At 52.3% G+C, this 19,613-nt stretch overlaps 1 protein-coding gene across 1 annotated transcript; it reads right to left on the bottom strand.

The window, feature by feature from the left end:
* Positions 1-29: 29 nt before the first annotated feature.
* On the bottom strand, positions 30-19,443 carry CTNS (cystinosin, lysosomal cystine transporter). The gene is made up of 12 exons (XM_014481802.2): positions 19,304-19,443; positions 16,357-16,436; positions 11,936-12,014; positions 9,086-9,170; positions 6,854-6,957; positions 6,605-6,736; positions 5,621-5,720; positions 5,413-5,532; positions 4,216-4,386; positions 2,299-2,416; positions 1,569-1,683; positions 30-1,233 (listed from the first exon to the last, which is right to left on the bottom strand). The coding sequence occupies exons 2-12, from the start codon at positions 16,415-16,417 to the stop codon at positions 1,185-1,187; spliced, it is 1,134 nt and encodes a 377-aa protein (XP_014337288.1). The 5' UTR covers positions 16,418-16,436; positions 19,304-19,443; the 3' UTR covers positions 30-1,184.
* Positions 19,444-19,613: the final 170 nt, after the last annotated feature.

Here is a 19,613-nt window from a genome sequence, read left to right as displayed (position 1 = left end):
GATTTACCACCCCCCTCCCCTGCCCCTTCTCCCACATACCCTTAAAGAACGCATCCAGCCCTTGCTTACGGCCACACAGCTGGACTGCCACACCTTTGGTCATGCAGACGGCTCCTGTGGGACCAGCCTGGCCCTGAGCATCCAGCAGTGCCGCCCAGCAGGGCTCCCCTGGTGATACACTGGGTTGGCACACAGCCATTTCGGGATTGGTGAACTTCCAAATCCCACGCACTTCCTTACGGTGGAATGACTGAGGCTGTCTCTCTAAGCCCTAAGGACTTGGTTCGGAAGCCAACACACCTGCCTCCTGCATCTGGCAAATGCTCAGTTTGCAGAGAGGAAATGAATCAGGTTTAATTGAGGACAGAAGCCCCTCGTCCATCTCATGGATCGACAAGCTCGAGGTATGGACAAGGCACATCTACCTCCCCTCCTGCCAGAGGCAGGACGACTGCTTGGGGTGGGAAGGAAGGGGCTCTGGGATCAGGCTGGGCCCACAAGGAGTGTGTGAGGTGGTCTCAAGTCCTTTGAGGCTCTGGAACAGCCGCAAGTTGGTGAGTCTCAGGTCGGAGTCTGGGAAAGTGAGGGAAGGGGGCTGCTCTCACCACTTGGCAGGTCTAACATGCCTCTAAGGCACAGACTGGTGTGTGTGTATGTGTGTGTCCTATCCTCCAAACTTGGGGCAAGGAGCGCGTGTGGGGCCTGAACATGGGAAAGTGGAGGTAGGCAGAGGCAGAGGAGAGTAAGCCACTCACTTCCGAAGCAGCCCTCTGAAAAATCCCAAATGGCTCGTTAGTGTGACGAAGATTCTGAGAGAGCTGGATGTGAGCTCGGTTCTGAACCAATCTGTTGGGCACCTCAAGGTTTGGAAATACTGGTCCTTTACGAGAGCCTGGCTGTGGCCACCTGGATGTAGGGTGAGTGTCCGCACTGTTAGTGCTCAGAGGACGCAGCCTTCAGAGGCGGTGCCCCAAGGCCTAACCCCAAAGTCCTAGCCCCTCTGCCACCAACACCAGCGCCTCCGGGTCTATCAGACACAGCACCTGGCTGCTTGGTCTCTGAACACAGCAGTGGCAGCAAGGCTCCCTTGACTCTCCCAGCTGCCCGGTCAGTCCTTCAGGCCGCTCCCAGAAACACTGGTTGCTTGGGCGGCGGGGCAAGGCCTTCAGCTCCAAGCTCAGTGCTCAGTCCTGCCTGGGACGGCTGCCAGAAGCCCTGTGTGCTGCCTGAAGCCTTAAAGAAAACAGAGATGCAGCATCAAGATGCAGGAGGGCCAGGCGCCTGACCGGAAAGGCCCGGGGCAACAGACCGCCAGCTATTAATCTCTGCACACAGTCAGGGTGCCTATCCCAGAGGGAGGGTCCTCCCTGGCCTGGCAGAGTCCAGGATGAAGGCAGGCTGGTTCAAGTTTAAGGCGTCTGGCCCCAAGGAACAGAGTGCTTCTCCGCACCGAGCCAGCCCAGCTCTCCAGACCGCTTCTCCAGCCTTCCTGATGGAAACTTCCCCACCAGGGCCCGGGCCTGGGCTCTTTCCACTGGTTCCCGGGGAGCTAGTTCAGCTGGTCATACCCTGGTTTCTTTCTGTACAAGCAAAAGTGCTGGATGAAGAAGACAACATCGAAGATGATGGAGAAGATGCCGAGGCCAAACTTGGTTGGGTCTCCGAAGATCAGTGTCCACTGGTCTGTAAACAGCCAGAGGGGATGGGATGGGTTGTGGTTTTAGGTTGGATGCTTCTCAAACAGCTGCAGCACGTGGGGCTTCAGGGAGTCAGTGGAGGGGGTTCCCTCCTCTGCCCAGGAAACCACAAATCCTCTAGCTGCCAAATCCCCTAGGCAAGGGACTTCCCTGGTGGTCAGTCCAGTGATTAAGAATCTACCTTCCAGTGCAGGGAATGCGGGTTCAGTCCCTGGTTAGGGAACTAAGATCACACACCATGCTATGTGCTCAGTTGTGTCTGTCTTGCGACACCATGGACTGTAGCCTGCCAGGTTTCTCTGTCCATGGGATTTCCCAGGCAAGCATACTGGAGTGGGTTGCCATTTCCTCCTCCAGGGGATCATCCCCACCCAGGGATCAAACCCAGGTCTCCTACAGCGCGGGCTGATATTTTACCATTGCGCCACCTGGGAAGGATGCAGCCAAGTGAATTTAGAAATGCCCCCTAGGTGAGCCTCACCCAAGGCCTGGGACTGGCTAGGATTCCCGAGTAGGGGAGGGGTGGTTCCCAGGAAGCCCTGCCCCCACTGCCCTGTGCCTCCAGCTGTCCAGGTGGGCAGCAGCCTGCTGGCTGACTCACCATTGTTGTAGGACTGCAGAAACATCTGGAGGAGGCTGAAGCTGCCCCCAGTGAAGTCCAGAAGCACGTTGCCAATGCTCCAGCCCTCGGTGCTTTTGTAGTGAAAGTTCATGTAGGCCTGGGCCAGACAGACAGACGGAGGGCGGTGAGGGGGCTGACCGGCGGCCTCCCGCACCTTGTGACTATGTCCAAACAAGAGCGGCTGTCATGCCTCCCACTCCTCTGTTTGGACCTCAGCCCCCAAAACACAATGACCTTTGGACTCAGAGCTGCAGGCACACTCTGGGCGGGTCCTGGGGTCTCATCTGTGAGCCAAGCGAACAGAGCTCTCCTCCCCGAACAGAGCTCTCCTCCCCATCCCTCCCCACCTCCACCCCCGGCTCCAGACTCCCCACTCCAGCCAGGGCAATGGGAGGAGGGAGAGGGGTGTGTGTGGATGCTGTCTCTCCGTCTTCTTCATCCTTCCATATATCCTGGCTTTCAGGCAACTCTGATTTGTTTCTTCTCACCTTCAAATGGAGATTCTCCCCAAACTCAGCCTGGACTTCACGTTGGGCTTATGAACCAGCCTGGGAGGTCCAATGACTTACTTTGGAATCCCAGCTTCACCACAGGAGCTGTGTTACCTTGGGAGAGTGACTTGAGTTCTAGCCTCGGTTTTCCCACCTATGGAGTGGACTTAACTCCTTCCCCAGCCCTGCTGAGGCTCTAGGGCTTCCACCTTGGGCTTCCCAGGTCCAGTCCACTTGGACATCACTCCTCTTCCAGGTATCAGGGCCCCACACTCTTCCTCCAACACCAGCCCCCTCTGGGCGTCTCTGCGACCGCTCTTCTCACCACCCGAGGGACGGCTTGGCCTCCGTAGTGGTCTTCTCCCAGTCAGCCACCTGTCAGGTCCCCTTCTTGGCCCTCTCCCACTGTCTTTCGTGCTTGCTGCCACCTCTCCAGTCCTGGATGGTCCTAGACATCTCCAACTGAGGCTCCTGCCTCCCAGGTTTCCCAGGCCCAAGCCTTCCCACACTCAGGACTGAGGCCCTACTTCCCCCAGACCCTTCCCCTACTCTGAAGCCTCCTTCCCAAGCCCCCTGGACCCCGATCCCACCTTCCTAGCTTCACACTGCTCCACCAGCAAGGCCTCCTCCGACAGCACCTTTGTGGAGAAAGCACTGGCCTGGAGTGGCCCCTCCTCCCTGGTCCATGGGACTGAGTCCTGCTGATCCTTAAGGGCATAGCTCTGTTTCCACGCCCTCCAGGGGACTGGCCCTGACTCTGGCCAAAAGGTTCTCCTTCCTGAGTCCCTGGAACAAAAGGTTCCCTGTGCTGGGGAAGCGAGTTAAATGAGGTCCCAGATTCATGAGTAGAGCCTGTGGTTGTCAGTTCTTTCATACCTGGACTGGTCCTAGGCCATTCTGGCTGTGGCGGAAGCTGTGTGAGTCTCAGTCCCCGACTCTGAGTAGGACTGTCTTGAGCACTCAAGGGAGGGTTTGAGGGCCCACAAGGAGGACCCTGGGTGCTGGTGGGCTGCCTCCTCCCAGCTCATCTCCCCAGTATCCTGCCGTGGCTTGTCAGGGACATCAGTTGGTGGTCATGGGCAGCCGTGGTAGGGTGGCGGGCAAGACTGAAGTCATTAGAAAGGTGGCAAAGGAGAGAGACGAGAGTGATCTACATGACCCCGACTCTCAGAGCTGAGCGTGAGTCAGAGAAGTGCCACCAACTTCCCCATGGGATTCCTGGGCCCAGGGAAGAGCAGGCAGAGGTCACGGCTGGCTTGGTGTGATGTCCCACTCCTGCTGGGCTCGCTGGCCTCCTGGTAGCTTTCCAACCCACATCTTGCCCCAGTCAGAAGCTGCCCCCAAGGGATCCGTGTCCCTCTCATGCTAACAGCCACGGGAAAAGGCGGGCAGACCTTGGAGGTACCTGTGGAAAATACTTGACCAGCGTCACTGCCAGCTTGATGTAGGAGAAACAGAAGAGAAACTGCAGCCATGTGGTTGCCCCGACCGCAGCCATGATCAGGGCGATGAGTGTGAAGAGCCAGGAGAGCACCAGGAAGCTGATGGCCAGCCAGGACACACGCTGGCTGCCTCGCTGGGGATGAGAAGGGGAGAGGGGAAGGGAGGGACATGGGTGGAGTGGGGGTGGGGTGCGGAGAGCCCAGTACCACCTACACCTTGTCACTATCAGAGCCTCTGGTTCCATCCTTCTTGGACTTAGCAGAGCCCTTTTGCTTCTTGTTCCCACGTTGCAGGACTGGGTCCCTCTCAGAACCAACCAGCAGGGAAGGATGCGAGGACCTGGCCCCCATCACGTCGGAGGCCTGGCACCTCACTGCAGCCCAGGCTCCTTTGGCCACCCGAGGGAGCCTGCTCAACTCTGGAATCTCTCCCCAACCTGTGTACCATTCCCCAAAGCAGGCCTCCCTCATATAACCTTCTCAGCAAAGGGTAAGAAAATCCAGAAGGTTCGTGAAGGTCAGGCTGAGCAATCCTGGCTGACCTTGCAGGTGGGAAGAGAATTCCTGGGGGGAAGTGGTGCACGCACAGGGAAGTGAAAGAGAACAGTGGCATCAGTGACGCCCTGAAGCACGTGCTAACACACACCGTCCTTCCCTGCTCAGTGGATGGTGGTCCTCCAGCGACAGCTGTGCCCAGGCTCCCAGCTCGGCTCTCAGGCCCTTGTTCCTGCTCCCTCCACTGCCATCCTGGCCACACCCACCTGCTCTCCGTTCCTCTAGCTGCTCCCTGGGCTTCACAGGTCTGTTCCCCTGCAGGGGTGGTCCACCCTGGCCCTCTTCCCCATCACCACAGAACATTATTCATCCCATGGACCACAATTCAGCGCCCTCCATCCCTCTCCTCCCTGCTGAGTTGTGGGGCCCACAAACTGCCCGTGTTCTCCCTGTCCGCTCAGCTCTCAGCCTGCTGGGTCGTCACTGCCTCCCTCTGTGTCCTTCACCGCAGACCTGGGGGCGCCCGAGGGTTTGGGCTCACAGGACCCAGCGTGGGGCCTGATCTATGACCCAAAAGCAGATGTGAGTGGATGGACACATTTCCCTTCTGGGGGCTTCCGTGTCCTGTGTAAAAGGGCAGGTGGGGGCCTGGGGTCGCGGCTCACCTCGTACAGGAGGCACTGCACTATGACAACCAGGGTGAGGGCGACCGCGTGCAGGCTGAAGAAGACGTCGTTGCTGTCCACGGGGTTCACGCCGTTGGGGTATTTGAGGAGAAACTGCTCCTGTGTGGGGGTGGGGAGAAGCTGGGGGGTGAGGGGCAGCCTGACCGCCGGCCAGCTTGGTGGGGCTGCGGGCCGGGCAGGGCTGTACCTTGATGGAAGGCACCCAGAAGAGGCCGATGTTGAACACGCTGTAGGCCACGAACCCCATCAGGTTGAGGACCACAAAGTCGAAGCTCAGACCCACGACACTGGGGGAGAGGGACGGGGAGACAAAGCAGGGTGTGGGGGAGCCTGGAGGACACAGAACTCCCCAAGGAGAGCACAGTCCTCAGTCCCTCTCCATGCCCACCCCATGCCATCTGACCCCCTCCTCCTCCTGGGGCTGTCTGGAGGCCTCCTGCAGAGACGAAGTGCCTCCCACCCTGGTCCCAGCTCAGCAGCCCCTCAGAGGCCCACACGCCTTGTTGGCCTTGTGCCTGAAGCCTGGGTCTTTAAAATCAAGGTGGGCCAGCTTTCTTCTCCAACTTGACACAAACTCCTCCAGGGCGCGGGGACCAGGAGCACAGCAGCTGTGGGTGGACCCCCTTCTCGCCTACCCAGCTCCTTCTCCATCTCAACTGAGAAGCCCCATTTGGTTGCTTTCAGAGAGAGGGGCTGAATTGGGCAAAAGACCAAATGCCCAGCACTGCAACTGTTACATGGGCTGTTAGAACTTTCACATCAGACCACTTCTAAGAAAGGGCAGGGGCTTCCCTGATAGTACAGTGGATGAGGATCTGCCTGCCAATACAGGGGACATGGGTTCGATCCCTGGTCCAGGAAGATTCCACATGCCCAGGAGTGACTAAGCTCATGTGCCACAGCTGCTGAAGACCCAGGTAACATGAGAAGCCCGAGCACCGCAACAGAGAGTAGCTTCCATTCACCGCAACTAGAGAAGCCCACGTGCAGCAACAAAGACCCAGTGCAGCCAAAATAAAATAAAATAAAAATGAAAGGCAGGGGTGGGTGTGGGTGGGTAGGAAGACAGAACAGCAGAGGGATAAGTCGGAATCCAGGCTGCCTACAGCTTCGTTGGAATGCCCGTCCTACTGGCCCCAAGTGAACCTGCTTGTAAAGCTCTGTGGGTTACCTTTTCCGCCTCCAGTTGGTGATCACCTGAGGGTAGAAGGAGACGGACCAGGCCACAAAGTAGATCCAGCCAATCACCTGGTTTATGATGCTGACGATGTTGCTGTGGATCACCAAGAAGCGTATCCTTGGGCTGGAGAGAACGTGGGGACCAGTGTGAGCTGGGGCTGGGGGTCTGGAAGAAACCCCATGTGCCGGCACTGGCTCCCCTCTCATCATTTAGGGCCCCCGCTGGTGGAGGCCATCCTACCTGGTCTGGTTGGAGTGATTTCCATGCAGATAAGTGGTAACTTGTCCAACACTTTGAGACGTCACTCGAAAAGAGGAATTTGTTGTTCCAGGAGGCACCACGACCTGTTAGAAAACTGAATCAGGTCCAGAGCTCCATAGTTATTGGGACCTTTAGTGAACGTCCAGCTCCAAGCTATTCACTAGGGAATGGAGGGACAGGTCACACAAGCCCCTGCCTTCTAGGAACTTCCTAACAGGAGGGAGAAATGTTGGGCCAATCAGCCAACCGGATTTCCCCTACTCCAGTGTAGACGTTATGAGCAGAAGGGCCCTCTCTCCCCTGGCTTATCTCTTCCTCTCACTAGATATTTGATTTTGGACAAGTTATTTGAGCTCTGATCTCAGTTTGCTCATCTGTAAAAGGGGATGACACAAGCGTCTACCTTACAGGGTTGCTCTGAACGACATGATGTCCATAAAGCTTACGGCACTGACACAGCAGGCAGTGAACTGTTTACCATCACTACTACCCTATGATGACTGTTACTAACTCGACTTCCTCTACCATGGACAGCTTTTCCAGATCCACAGAGAGATGTCTGCCCCACGCCCAGCCTGGCTGCCAAGAGACAAACCAGAAGAGATGTAACACACCAGACACTGCAGGGAGAACACCTTTACTCTCATCTCTGTCCAGTGTTCCTCGAAAGCTCTGCTGTAACAAACTGGAGGCCTGCCTGTAATATCTGACCTCCCCATCACGCCTCCTGATGCTCTCGAATTCTGAGTGAGGCAGGGAGCGGGATGAGACCTTCACTGGATCCCACTGTCCCCCTCCTCCCATCTCTCTGTTCCCTGGATCATGCCTGGGCCCCACCTTCCACCCATGTCGTGGGCACCGTGAAAATGGGGCTCACTGGGTTGCAGTGGCTTCTTCAGGGACCCTTGAATATGTATTTTGGCTCTTATCCCCTGAAATCAGGGGGCTTCGGCAGGACAATTGAAATGGTGCAAGTGGCTGCTGCAAAGCCTGCGATCCAATTCCTGGCCAGTGTCTTGTGAGCTTCATTTTCATGAAGCGTACTGCTCTTGGCTCTTATTTTCCTATCCTCATCAACACTTACTTTTAGCAGGATTTGCTGGCAACACTGTTTGTGTTTCTAAGTGGCCACCAAGTCCCTTCTGGAACTAGGCATCTGCCCTGTATCTGATCATGTGTCAGTACTGTTGGCTTGCTCAGGGGCTCAGAGCTGATTTGCAGCCCATTTCTACAACCACTCACGGCCTCCTGCTGAGCCTCAGGGCTACCACTTCATTCTGTGTTTATCTTCATTCCTGTGTTTATCTCTCATCTGTTTTTTTCCCCTCCCTACTGATTTAAAAAAAAAAATCAAGTTGACTGGTAATTGGCTCGAATCCTCCGTTAGGAGGAAGCAGTGTTATTAAGATATAAATGTATAAAGGCTATAAATAGCTATTACTATTATGCCAGACAGCCTCTGGCACTGGTTTTTCCAGACACTCAACCAATGGAATCCCAGAAGGGAAATTTGCAAACTTTAATGTGGACCCAAATCATCTGGGGACTCTTACTCATATGCAGATTTTTAATCAGTAGGTCTGTGATAGGGTATTTCTAAAAGGTTTTAAGGGGGAGAGATAGATTAGGAGTCTGGGATTAACATATACACAGTATTGTATTATATATAAAATATATAACCAACCAGGGCCTACTGTATAACACAGGGAACTATAGTCAATATTTTGTAATAACCTATAAGGGAAAAGGATCTGAAAAAGAATATATATAAGAAAATAAATATTTGTGTGTATACCTAACAATCAGTTTGCTGTACATACACCGGAAACTAACACAACACTGTAAATCAACTATACTTCCATTAAAAATAAAATTAAAAAAAAGTTTTAGAGCAAAGACAATGCTGCTGATCCATGGATGCTCTTTGAGGAGCAAGGTCTTAAAAAAATTCATCTTAAGAATTTGTTCTACATTCTCAGAACCATTTCTGCCTCACATTTTTTACCATCATCTTCCTAATTCCATCTTGATAGCATAAAACATCCATCGTCTAAGAGACTATCAAAGCCCCAGATCAGAGGTTTCTAGACTAACAGGTCAGGGGCAGCCCCCGGTGCACAAACAAGGTGGCCTACTTCCACAAACTCTTAGTGAAAATGTGTTTTGTTATCTAGTCATTTTCTACCCATTCTGTTAAGATTTATTACTTACTTCATCAGGGAGCTGAAGGATAGTAACGTTTTTTGAACGAAATGTGATTTCAAAAGTGATCACCAAGGTTGCATTTAAAGGGCGCCTGTGGAGGACAAGAGTCTGGTTACTGCTGAGACGCTGGACTCCTTGAGATCTCAACCCGCCCTCTGGACTTTGTGGTGGGCCTGGCATATCTCAGGCAATTAGGGTGACGTAGTTTCACTTTCATGCATCGGAGAAGGAAATGGCAACCCACTCCAGTGTTCTTGCCTGGAGAATCCGAGGGACGGAGGAGCCCAGTGGGCTGCCGTCTATGGGGTCATACAGAGTCGGGCACGACTGAAGCGACAGCAGCAGCAGCAGGGCTATGTGCTTAGCCCTGGGGGTTTGAGAGGTGGGGTCCCTTTGGCCAAATGAGAACACAGCTGGTGGGAAATATTCTGTGAATGCCACACAAGGTGTTCAGAGGCCGACAGGAACATGGCATTTGCTCTCCTGGGAAAGACTTCCGAGAAGGGCCAGGCAGAGTCCCCAGAAAGTGATGAGACATGTCTGAGTGGGAGCAGCCTGTGGGGCTCAAGTCTGGGCTTAGAGGCCTGGAGTTAATCTGGAAGGGGGTGGGAGGCTGCTCAAGGACTCTGTGCTAAGGGGGATGATGCGTTGTATTTACAAGGTGTCAGTGTGCAGAAGTGGCAGTATCTGGGGATGGGATGCAGGTCTGTTAGGACGCCTTGGTGCCAAAGCTCTGGTTTAGATCAGACATCCTAGGAGAGGTGAGGAAAAGGGAGAAGGGTAAAGAGAGGGAAAAAAAACCCACTAGGATTCCAGACCTTCATCTTAGGGCATCCTCATGGCTGGGAGGCACAAGCTGGGGAAAGCAGGGAAGGGTAAGGAGGAGGTGGGCTCTCTGGCACAATCTGGACTAGGTGGGCACCCTTGTGCAGGAACCAGCAGAGGGCAGCTGGAGAGACTCTCAGATAAGGCTGACTGGGAGCACTACACAGTGGGATCCACCCAAGGGAGCTGGATGTCATCTCAGAAAGTGCTGCCAAGTGACTCAGCTCCTTCTCCCAACCTTCAGTCAGTCAATCAGTTCAGTCGCTCAGTCGTGTCCGACTTTTTGCGACCTCATGGACTGCAGCATACCAGGCTTCCCTGTCCATCACCAACTCCCAGAGCTTACTCAAACTCATGTTCATCAAGTAGGTGATGCCATCCAACCATCTCATTCTCTGTCATCCCCTTCTCCTTTTGCCTTCAATCTTTCCCAGCATCAGTTTCTTTTCTAATGAGTCAGGGGCCAGGTGGCCAAAGTATTGGAGTTTCAGCTTCAGCATCAGTCCTTCCAAAGAACACCCAGGACTGATTTCCTTTAGAATGGACTGGTTGGATCTCCTTGCAGCCCAAGGGACTCTCAAGCGTCTTCTCCAACACCACAGTTCAAAAGCATCAATTCTTTGGTGCTCAGCTTTCTTTATAGTCCAACTCTCACATCCATACATGACCACTGGAAAAACCATAGCTTTGACTAGACGGACCTTTGTTAGCAAAGTAATGTCTCTGCTTTTTAATGTGCTGTCTAGGTTGGTCACAGCTTTTCTTCCAAGCAGCAAGCGTCTTTTAATTTCATGGCTGCAGTCACCATCTGCAGTGATTTTGGAGCCCAGGAAAATAAAGTCTGTCACTGTTTCTATTGTTTCACCATCTATTTGCCATGAAGTGATAAGACTGAATGCCATGATCTTAGTTTTCTGAATGTTGAGCTTTAAGCCAACTTTTTCATTCTCCTTTTTCACTTTCATCAAAAGGCTCTTTAATTCTTCTTCACTTTCTGCCATAAGGGTGGTATCATTTGCATATCTGAGGTTACTGATATTTCTCCCACAATCTTGATCCCAGCTTGTGCTTCATCCAACCCAGCATTTCACATGATGTACTTTGCATATAAGTTAAATAAGCAGGGTGACAATATACAGCCTTGACATATTCCTTTCCCAATTTGGAGCCAGTCTGTTGTTCCATGTCCAGTTCTAACTGTTGCTTCCTGATCTCCAGATTTCTCAGGAGGCAGGTCAGGTGGTCTGGTATTTCCATCTCTTTAATAATTTTTCAGAGTTTGTTGTGAGCCACACAGTCAAAGGCTTTGGCATAGTCAATAAAGCAGAAGTAGATGTTTTTCTGTAACTCTCTTGCTTTTTCAGTGATCCAATGGATGTTGGCAATTTGATCTCTGGATCCTTTGCCTTTTCTAAATCCAGCTTGAACATCTGGAAGTTCACGGTTCACATACTGTTGAAGCCTGGTTTGGAGAATTTTGAGCATTGCTTTGCTAGCATGTGCAATGAGTGCAATTGTGCAGTAGTTTGAGCGTTCTTTGACATTGCCTTTCTTTGAGATTGGAATGAAAACTGACTTTTTCCAGTCCTGTGGCCACTGCTGAGTCTTCCAGATTTGCTGGCATATTGAGTGTAGCACTTTCACATCATCGTTTAGGATTTGAAATAGCTCAACTAGAATTCCATCACCTCCACTAGCAATCTTCAGGATTCTCTTCAAATATTTAGAGCCTTGCAAAGGACTACTTTGAAGTCCAGCATCAACTGCTGGTCACTCAAGGAGCTAAGAAAAAGGCTCACGTGTCTTCCCCTTCCTGCCAGAAACAAAGTTTCATCAGTTGTGGGGGGAGAGAGAGATCTTGGGACCTCAATCTGCAGCCCAGGGCCGCTGCCTGTCTTTCCCTGGCTTGTCTTAATGTGAAGAGGCAAGGGCATCACTTAAAATATGAATATAGTGAGCAGGGGTCAGCCCTGACCCAGCCTTGGGGCAAATGGGCTGGGCCGAGGACAGAGCTGGGCCTGGGAAACTTACGGGAGGGAGATGCTGACGCTGGTGGAGCTTCCTTTTTCCAGCTTCACGATGGGAGGTACAGAGAAGTCAACTGTTGACTCTGGAACAACCCAAATCAATAACATGAGTCATTACGACTGAGAGCTCAGGCCCATGAAACACTGGGAGGAGGGGCCCTGACACTTGAACTTACGCTTTATAACCACCTCTATCCCCCAGGCGAAGACCCTCAAGGTTCTGAGAAGCTAAGTAAGTGACTGGGAGGGAAATGCCCTCTTTATGCACTTTCTCCTCCTGCTGCCAGAGACAGAGGGAGACACAGGCCTGGCCAGGAGATGCTGTAGCTTATTCCTTCCCCACAGATGAGCTCTAATGGTCTGCAGGAGTCACCTAGAAATAGAAACCACAGAGCCCAAAAATTGGTCACAAAGGAATTCAGCCACGATCTGGGACTAGAACACGTGGGCTTAAACCACCTCTTCAGATGGAAAGCACAAGGGTTTCCTCTGTTCGTGGAGCTAAAATGGCCCTGCAGAACCAGTCCTGCCCCTTCCTGTAGTCTCAGAGAGACATCTTGTTTCAAAGAACCGCCTTTGGTTCCCTGTAAAAGCCCAGCTTACCCCATTCACTGATCCCCTTCTGGAGGCTGACCCTGCTGGGGACTTGGGGGAGACGGATGAACAACACAGAGTTTCACTGCCGGAGATTTCTTCTTGGCATTAAGATGTTAACTCAGGAGGAGGTAGGCAGATAGGCCTCTGGGGTGAAGGAGGAAGCAGGTTTGGGAGGCCAAATACAGGGCAGTTGGCCACAGGAGTTACCTTCTCTGGGACTCCTCCTGTGTTCTCTGGGCAGCACCGCCCCATCCCTGCCCCCACCCCAGGTGTGTCTACTTCACTTCCCTCACCTGAGAGACTTCAGGGTGACTCACAGCCTAAGGTGTGATCATGAATCTAGACTGGGCTGGGAAGGGGGCGGAGAAAGTAGGTGCTCCATTTGATGAACATGGTTTGTTCCGGAGGCTGTGGCTGAAGGTGAGGCCCAGGTCTTCCCCTCCCCAGACCCCTCAAATGCAGAAGATGAAGAAATGAAATTTTAGATGCTCAGGTTGGCAAGGAATTTAAAAGTTCCCTAATTTGACCTCCACTGTCTGAGCTCCTTCTCAATACTCCTCCCTGGCAGTTTCTCTTCCTCTGGCTGGACACCTGGGCCAGTGGCAGAGGAGGGGAGGGAGGAGATGGGGAAGAGGCAGGGAAAAGGAAGAGTAAACTCATCTCCCACAAGGGAACTGGCCAGCCTGAAACTCGCACTCTGGGGCCTGGCTCTGGGACCTGGGGCCTCTCAGCTCTGCCTGAGCCACCTTCTCCCTGCCAGCCCCACGCGGGAATGCAGGTGCAGGCTCTGTCCTCACAGGACTTTAGCCCAAGATGGGAGGCAGTTAGGAAGCTGGCATCATACAGTATCCCAGAAAAGCACATTTTAGAGTCTGCTCCGGGGCAGGAGGCTCTGGATACCACACTGGAATAATCAAATGAGACTCCCTGAAGGCTCCTCCAAGAAGGGCCTTTGCTTTTTAAAAACGAATCCTCATTGGCATCTCTCCCACTCCACACCAGCCACTGCCGTTTTCTAATTACTACACCAGTGAGAGGTGGGCAACGTGACGCCTGCTGTAGACAGAAGAAAACAGAGAATCCCAAGAGGGGAACTGTCGTGTCCACATAGCTCAGAAATGGTAGAGGCAGGATGCAAACCTAGGGCGGCTTCGGGTCCAGGGCTCAGGTCCTTGCCACTAGGTGGCAGCACTTCTAGGGTCCACCCACAGCCGGCAGGGGCAAAAAACACTGAAGGTGAGTGAGCTCACCATGTGCTGCTGCTGCTAAGTCGCTTCAGTCGTGTCCGACTCTGTGCGACTCCATAGACGGCAGGCCAACAGGCTCCCCTGTCCCTGGGATTCTCCAGGCAAGAACACTGGAGTGGGTTGCCATTTCCTTCTCCAGCTTAGTCGCTCAGTTGTGTCCAACTCCTTGCGACCCCATGGAATGTAGCCCACCAGGCTCCTATGTCTATGGGGATTCTCCAAGCAAGAACACTGAAGTGGGTTGCCAAGCTCTCCTCCAGGGGATCTTCCCAACCCAGGGATCAAAACCCAGGTCACCAGCATTGCAGGTGGATTCTTTACCATCTGAGCCACCAGGAAGTCCATCACATATATCAAGGGCTAACTCGGTGCCAGGTCTTTTCATTAATTTTTTAAATTCTGACAACTATGAAGCAGACTCTTTCAGTCCCTGGAGGAGAGGAGGGCCTGGCAACCCACCTCAGCGTTCCTGCCTGGAGAAAGCTCACCATAGGCCCTCCCTATTGTTCAGTCCCTCAGTCCTGTCTCTTTGCGACCCCATGGACTGCAGCATCCCTGCAGTCCCTGTCCTGCACCATCTCCTGGAGTTTGCTCAAAATCATGTCCACTGAGTCAATGATGCCATCCAGACATCTTATCCTCTGTTGCCCCCTTCTTTTCCGGCCCTCAATCTTCCCCAGCATCAGTCTTTTCCATTGAGTCAGCTCCCTGACCACTCCCCAAAGCAAAGACAAGACAGGCAGGGTAGAATAAAGTCAGAAACCCAATTCTAGCTCCTTGATTTTATGGTGGTTTCTGACTATTCCTTTGTAACATTTAGGAAAAAAGACTCAGTGACACAATGCAGCATGGGTCCCAGTCTCGTTACTTGGTGGCTGTGTGACTTTGGGAGAGACTTCTACCCTCTTTGGGCCTGTTAGCCCTCTGTACAATTGAGTAGTAGCAGCTGAATTTGTTCTTTCCGAGGGCAATGAATTAGTATGACTAATGGAACTTTATTTAAAGCAAGCCAAGGTGCATGCGTGCACACTTTTGGGCCTTAGTCCCAGAGAATATGACCCAGCAGGTCTGGAGTTGGGGCTCTGGCATCCGTACTGAAGAACACTAGGCTCCATGGTGTTCTTTCTTTCTTGGAAGAAACCTCTTCTTTCTCGGAAATTGCTTCCCCACAAGCAATTCCCCACAAGTCACGCCTTCCCCACAAGGTGTGCCTGCAAAGTAACATGACTGACTGTTTAAGAAACCTGGAAGAGCTGATCAGATGACCAGAGTTTGCGCAGAGACTCAAGAGCCCAAATGACTAGCAGTGGAACCACTGCGCGTAGCACTTGGCAAGCTTCGGCAAGGGTTTGCATAGTTTGTGCAAGGTTAATTTGGAAACTTTGGTTGGGGGTTTTAAGATGTAGTTGCTTTTTTTTTTTTTTATGGCCACACTGTGAAGCTCATGGGATCTTAGTTCTCCAACTGGGGACTGAACCCAGGCACCTGGTTGTGAAAGCATGGAGTCCTAACCACCAGGGAACTTCCAAGATGTACTTTTAAAAAAATTATTTTCATTTTATTTTTTGGCCTCATTGAGTGGCATGCAGGATCTTAGTTCCCCAAACAGGGATCGAACCCATGCCTCCTGAAATGGAACTGTGGATTCTTACCACTGGGCTGCCAGGGAAGTCCCTGTATTTGATTTTTTTTTTAATTTATTTTTATTTTTTTCTAGTTCTACCAATTTATTGCTACCAACCCGTGACCCTCCACCCTCATGCACACGTGCTCAGTCATGTAACCCCATGGACTGCAGCCTGCCAGGCTCCTCTGTCCATGGACTTTTCCAGGCAAGAATACTGGAGTGGGTTGCCATTTCCTTCTCCACCTGTATTTGATTTTTGACAACAGCCAGATGATCAAAATAATGAGCCTGGTGTCACTGGAGGCTTTACACAGCGTTCATGGAAAGAATTTCAGCAATGTTTAGGCAATGGAAAATTGATGGTATAATACAGGCCTTTAAAGGGCCCTGCCCTGAAGGTCACGCCTCACAAGGATACACAAACCCTGATGTGTTTTTCGATAACCAGCCCAGATTCTGTAAGGCCCCTAGCCCTGCTGAGCCCAGTTCCTCTGTCCTTCTCTAAGGGAAGGGCTCTGTCATCTTACCAGGGGATGCTGGGCAGGCTCCTCAGGTGTCTTTGCTTGGCAGAACCAGGTAACAAGGTGGCCACCTCAGCTGCTTCTGCAGCATCTCCCAGGACCCATAAGTCACTCTGTGAGGTCCACGGGGTGGAACACAAGCTCTTCTCTACAGACATTATCCCAGATTTTTGGAGCTCCACAGTTTGACTTTGGTGATACAGAAAAGGGAAAAGCGCCCCCAGGGCAGAAGGTCAATTATTTGTGAACCATTTGGCTCCCTGTAAAACTCCTGGACTCCAGACCTCGGTCTGTTCCACCACCTGGGTGGCCACCTAGCCAAGAGGCAGATGGACACATGCTGTCTGGATGGTCCTAAACCTTTGGCTGCAAACAAGTAAGGCTACCTCCTCCATTTCACTCTACACAGCAGATAACCCATTTCTAGACTTACCACATTTCTCTATGAGCTGCAGGGGGAAAAGGATAAAAATAACCAGCCACCTCCTTATCATGTTCCTTGATTTCGATGAACTAGGAAGAAACACAAAGAGGAAGAGAAGTTCAGGTTAAAGTAGGATCTGCTTAGCAACAAGTGGACAATAAGCCACCTGGAACCATGCATGGACAGTTCATAAAGGACTTTCACTTCACACCTGTGACCTCACAGGCTTTGCATCACCAGCTTGGAGAAGAGGTTTAGAGAGAATCTATCTTTCTTTGATATGTGGGGAAATGGGCTCTGAGAGGCTCAGTGGGTTGTGTAAGGCCCTACCCTGAGGAAGTGGGCAAATGCTGAATTTTTCCCTCTTCAACTGTTTTGTGCAACCTAGACAACAGAAAGAAATATGCAGCCTTATTGGCTGGGGGTTCTTTTATTTTTCACAAGATATTAAAACCGTAGTCAGATATTTGACTCCATGAACCTATAAACTTTAAGGAAAAATTTTTTCTTTAACTAGCTTTATTTATTTTTGGCTGTGCAGGGTCTTCACCACTAGTTGCAGTGAGTGGGAGCTACTCTCTGGTTGCGGTGTCCGGGCTTCTCATTGTGGTGGCTTTTCTTGTGGAGAACAGACTCTAGGGTGCGAGGGCTTTGGTAGTTGCAGCATGTGGGCTCAGCAGTTAATTCTTGGGCTCTAGAGCACAGGCCCAATAGCTGTGGTGCACAGGCTTAGTTGCTGTGAAGCATGTGGGATCTTCCTGGATCAGGGATCAAACCCCTGTCTCCTGCACTGGCAGGCGAATTCTTTACCACTGAGCCACCAGGGAAGCCCCAAACCTTAAGGAAATTAACTTTATTTCCTGTCCTGGGAGAAGCGTCTATAGGTTAATGCCACCAACAGACTCTTGATTAGGAGTCATTTTTCATTTGACAGGTGTCACTTTTCTGGGACCAGCAGGGATCACTGACAAAGGGGACCTGGTGTGGAACAAACCCCAGATCAGTCCTGGAGCAGTTTATTGGTTAAGTGAAGGAGATGGGTTGCTGTGTACCCATAACCCCCACGCATGAGAGGTGAACCAAAGGTCAGGAGGGGGCAGATCAGCATAAATATCCATAACTTGGTTTCTACATGCTGCTTTAGTGTACAGAAGCTTTCCCACCTTCCAGCATCCATTTCCCCACTCTCTGGCCTCTGCTGGGTGCCTTGTCCTTGGCCCTGTATTCCCATGCTCCCTTCTCCTCAGCTTTCTGTACGATGACCTGCAGGAAATTGCTCTCTGGTCTATGTGGAATGACCTCCCCCCGCCCAACCTCTTCTTGCCACTCTCTGCTCTCCACACCTGCTTATGTCCTCAAGCTCAGGGCTTAGTCTGTCCCCCAGGGCAGATTCTGGGTTTTCTTTGAGGACTCAGACGTGCAGAATCAGGCCTAACTGGCTCCTCCTTCATTCCACAGGAGTGGAATGTAGACTGCGGACCTCAAATTCTTGGACAACAAAAGTTCCCTGGTCCCAAAGGCTGACACATGTGGGAGGAAAGACATCAGGAGAGATAGAGACCTTGAGAGATATGTGGTCGAATAAAATGTTCGAAAAAGATCAAGTTAATAATTACACAAAAACTAGTGTCTTCCAAATGCTACAAAGTAGAAATGGAGAATTTCATCATTATGGGCTCTGTGTGGCATGCTGCTCCCCCAGACGCCAATTGCTTCAAGAAGTCTCCCACTCCCAGTCCCCTCCCCAGGGCTCCCTGGGGTGAGGGGTCTCCTGAGGCAGCTTCACTTGGTCAGGTATCCAGTTAATTCTGTTGCCTGTTCCACCATCTGGAACTCCCTAGATCGTCTTCTCTTGGAGAAGTAATACAGAGAGTGGCAAGGAACGTGTGTCCTGGAGAGTGACTGCACAGGTTTGAACCCGAGCTCCCCATTTATGAGTTGGGCTACTTTGGGGCGTTACTTGATCGCCTCAAGCTCCAATTTCCTAAAGTGAAAACAGGGACAGTGGAAACTAAATCACAGGATGTAGATGAAAAATGAAGCACGATTTGTGGCCCCTTCATGCATGCATGCATGCACGTTCTCAGCTGTGTCTGACTCTTTGCCACCCCCATGTACTGTCTGTAGCCCGCCTGGCCCTTCTGTCCATGGGATTTCCCAGGCAAGAATACTGGAGTGGGTTGCCATTTCCACCTCCAGGGGATCTTTCCCACCCAGGGACTGAACCCACATTTCCTGCGTCTCCTGCATTGGCAGGTGGAATCTTTCCCACCAGCCACCTGGGAAGTCCATAGCCCTTTTATAAGCAGTATTACAATTTCAAGAGGGAGAGGTTGGTAAGAAAAAACGGTTGAGAAACAATGCTCTAAAGTATTGATAAATACAACCCTTGTCGAGGGCACTTAGCAAGCTCTCACAAGGCCTACGTTATTTCCCTCAACATTGTTGAAAGAGGCAGGGCCCAGTACTCCCCGCTTGCTCCAGACTGAAAGCCTCGGAGAACGGAGTGGGGTTTCGTCCGGCCGGCGCTCAGCACCTTGGAGCCCAGGCCGGCGCTCAGCACCTCAAAAAGAGTTCCTGAAGTGGTCTGTCCTCTCAGTGTTTCCCCTCTGGAAAGCCATCTGCAAACTCTGCCACCGGATTCAAGCGACAACTAAGCAGAAGGCGGGGAAGGGGCGCTAACCTACAGTGGAACGGAGCCTCCAAAACCATCCTGGCAGCCCGGTGCCCCCTGCCTCCGCTCGCTACTACCAGAGCCCTTCAACCCGGGGGCTGTCCGGTGCCGAGAGGCCGGGACTGGTGGCCGGTGAAGGAACCCTGGCGCGGCTGAGGGAGGCTGGATGCGCGGCAGGCTGCCCAACTGACTTGCTGTGCCAGTCTCTGGACCTCAGGGGGTCCGCCTGGGAAATGAAGCGGGGAAGCCGAGGGAGGCTTTCGGGGCCGCGTCGGCTCTCACCTGAGGTCCTCTAGGCTCAGGGCATCGACCAGATGGAACGAGGCAGTCGTCTCGGACTGTACCCGCTTCCCGGGGTCGGCTTGACATACCGTGAGGGCGGGCCAGAAGTCACCTGACCCGAGCCGCCTGATTCGCGGACTACGGGCCTCGGCGCGATGCAACCTGGGAGCTGTAGTTTTCCCGGGCCTCAGTGAGACACCTAGGGGTTGGTGAGGAGCGGAGGGGCTCAGGCAACTTGGCAGGGATGGGGGGTACGGTAAATGGGGGGGCTAAGTCCCTGTTAGGGCCACAGGGCTCTCGAATCTTCCAG

This window comes from Bos mutus, chromosome 19 (genome assembly GCF_027580195.1).
Source record: "Bos mutus isolate GX-2022 chromosome 19, NWIPB_WYAK_1.1, whole genome shotgun sequence".
In the NCBI taxonomy this organism is placed as follows: domain Eukaryota; kingdom Metazoa; phylum Chordata; class Mammalia; order Artiodactyla; family Bovidae; genus Bos; species Bos mutus.
The sequence above is the reverse complement of the archived record's forward strand: the minus strand, read 5'-3'. Positions and strand labels throughout refer to the sequence as shown.

What these genes read in the sequence shown, in the direction of transcription:
- CTNS (XM_014481802.2), bottom strand. Translation starts at nt 16,417, where the DNA reads ATGATAAGGAGGTGGCTGGTTATTTTTATCCTTTTCCCCCTGCAGCTC. An exon ending in ACCAACTGGAGGCGGAAAAG is followed by an intron (nt 5,721 to 6,604) that starts GTAACCCACAGA and finishes CCTCTCCCCCAG; the next exon opens with TGTCGTGGGTCTGAGCTTCG. An exon ending in TGCAGTGCCTCCTGTACGAG is followed by an intron (nt 4,387 to 5,412) that starts GTGAGCCGCGAC and finishes TCTCATCCCCAG; the next exon opens with CGAGGCAGCCAGCGTGTGTC.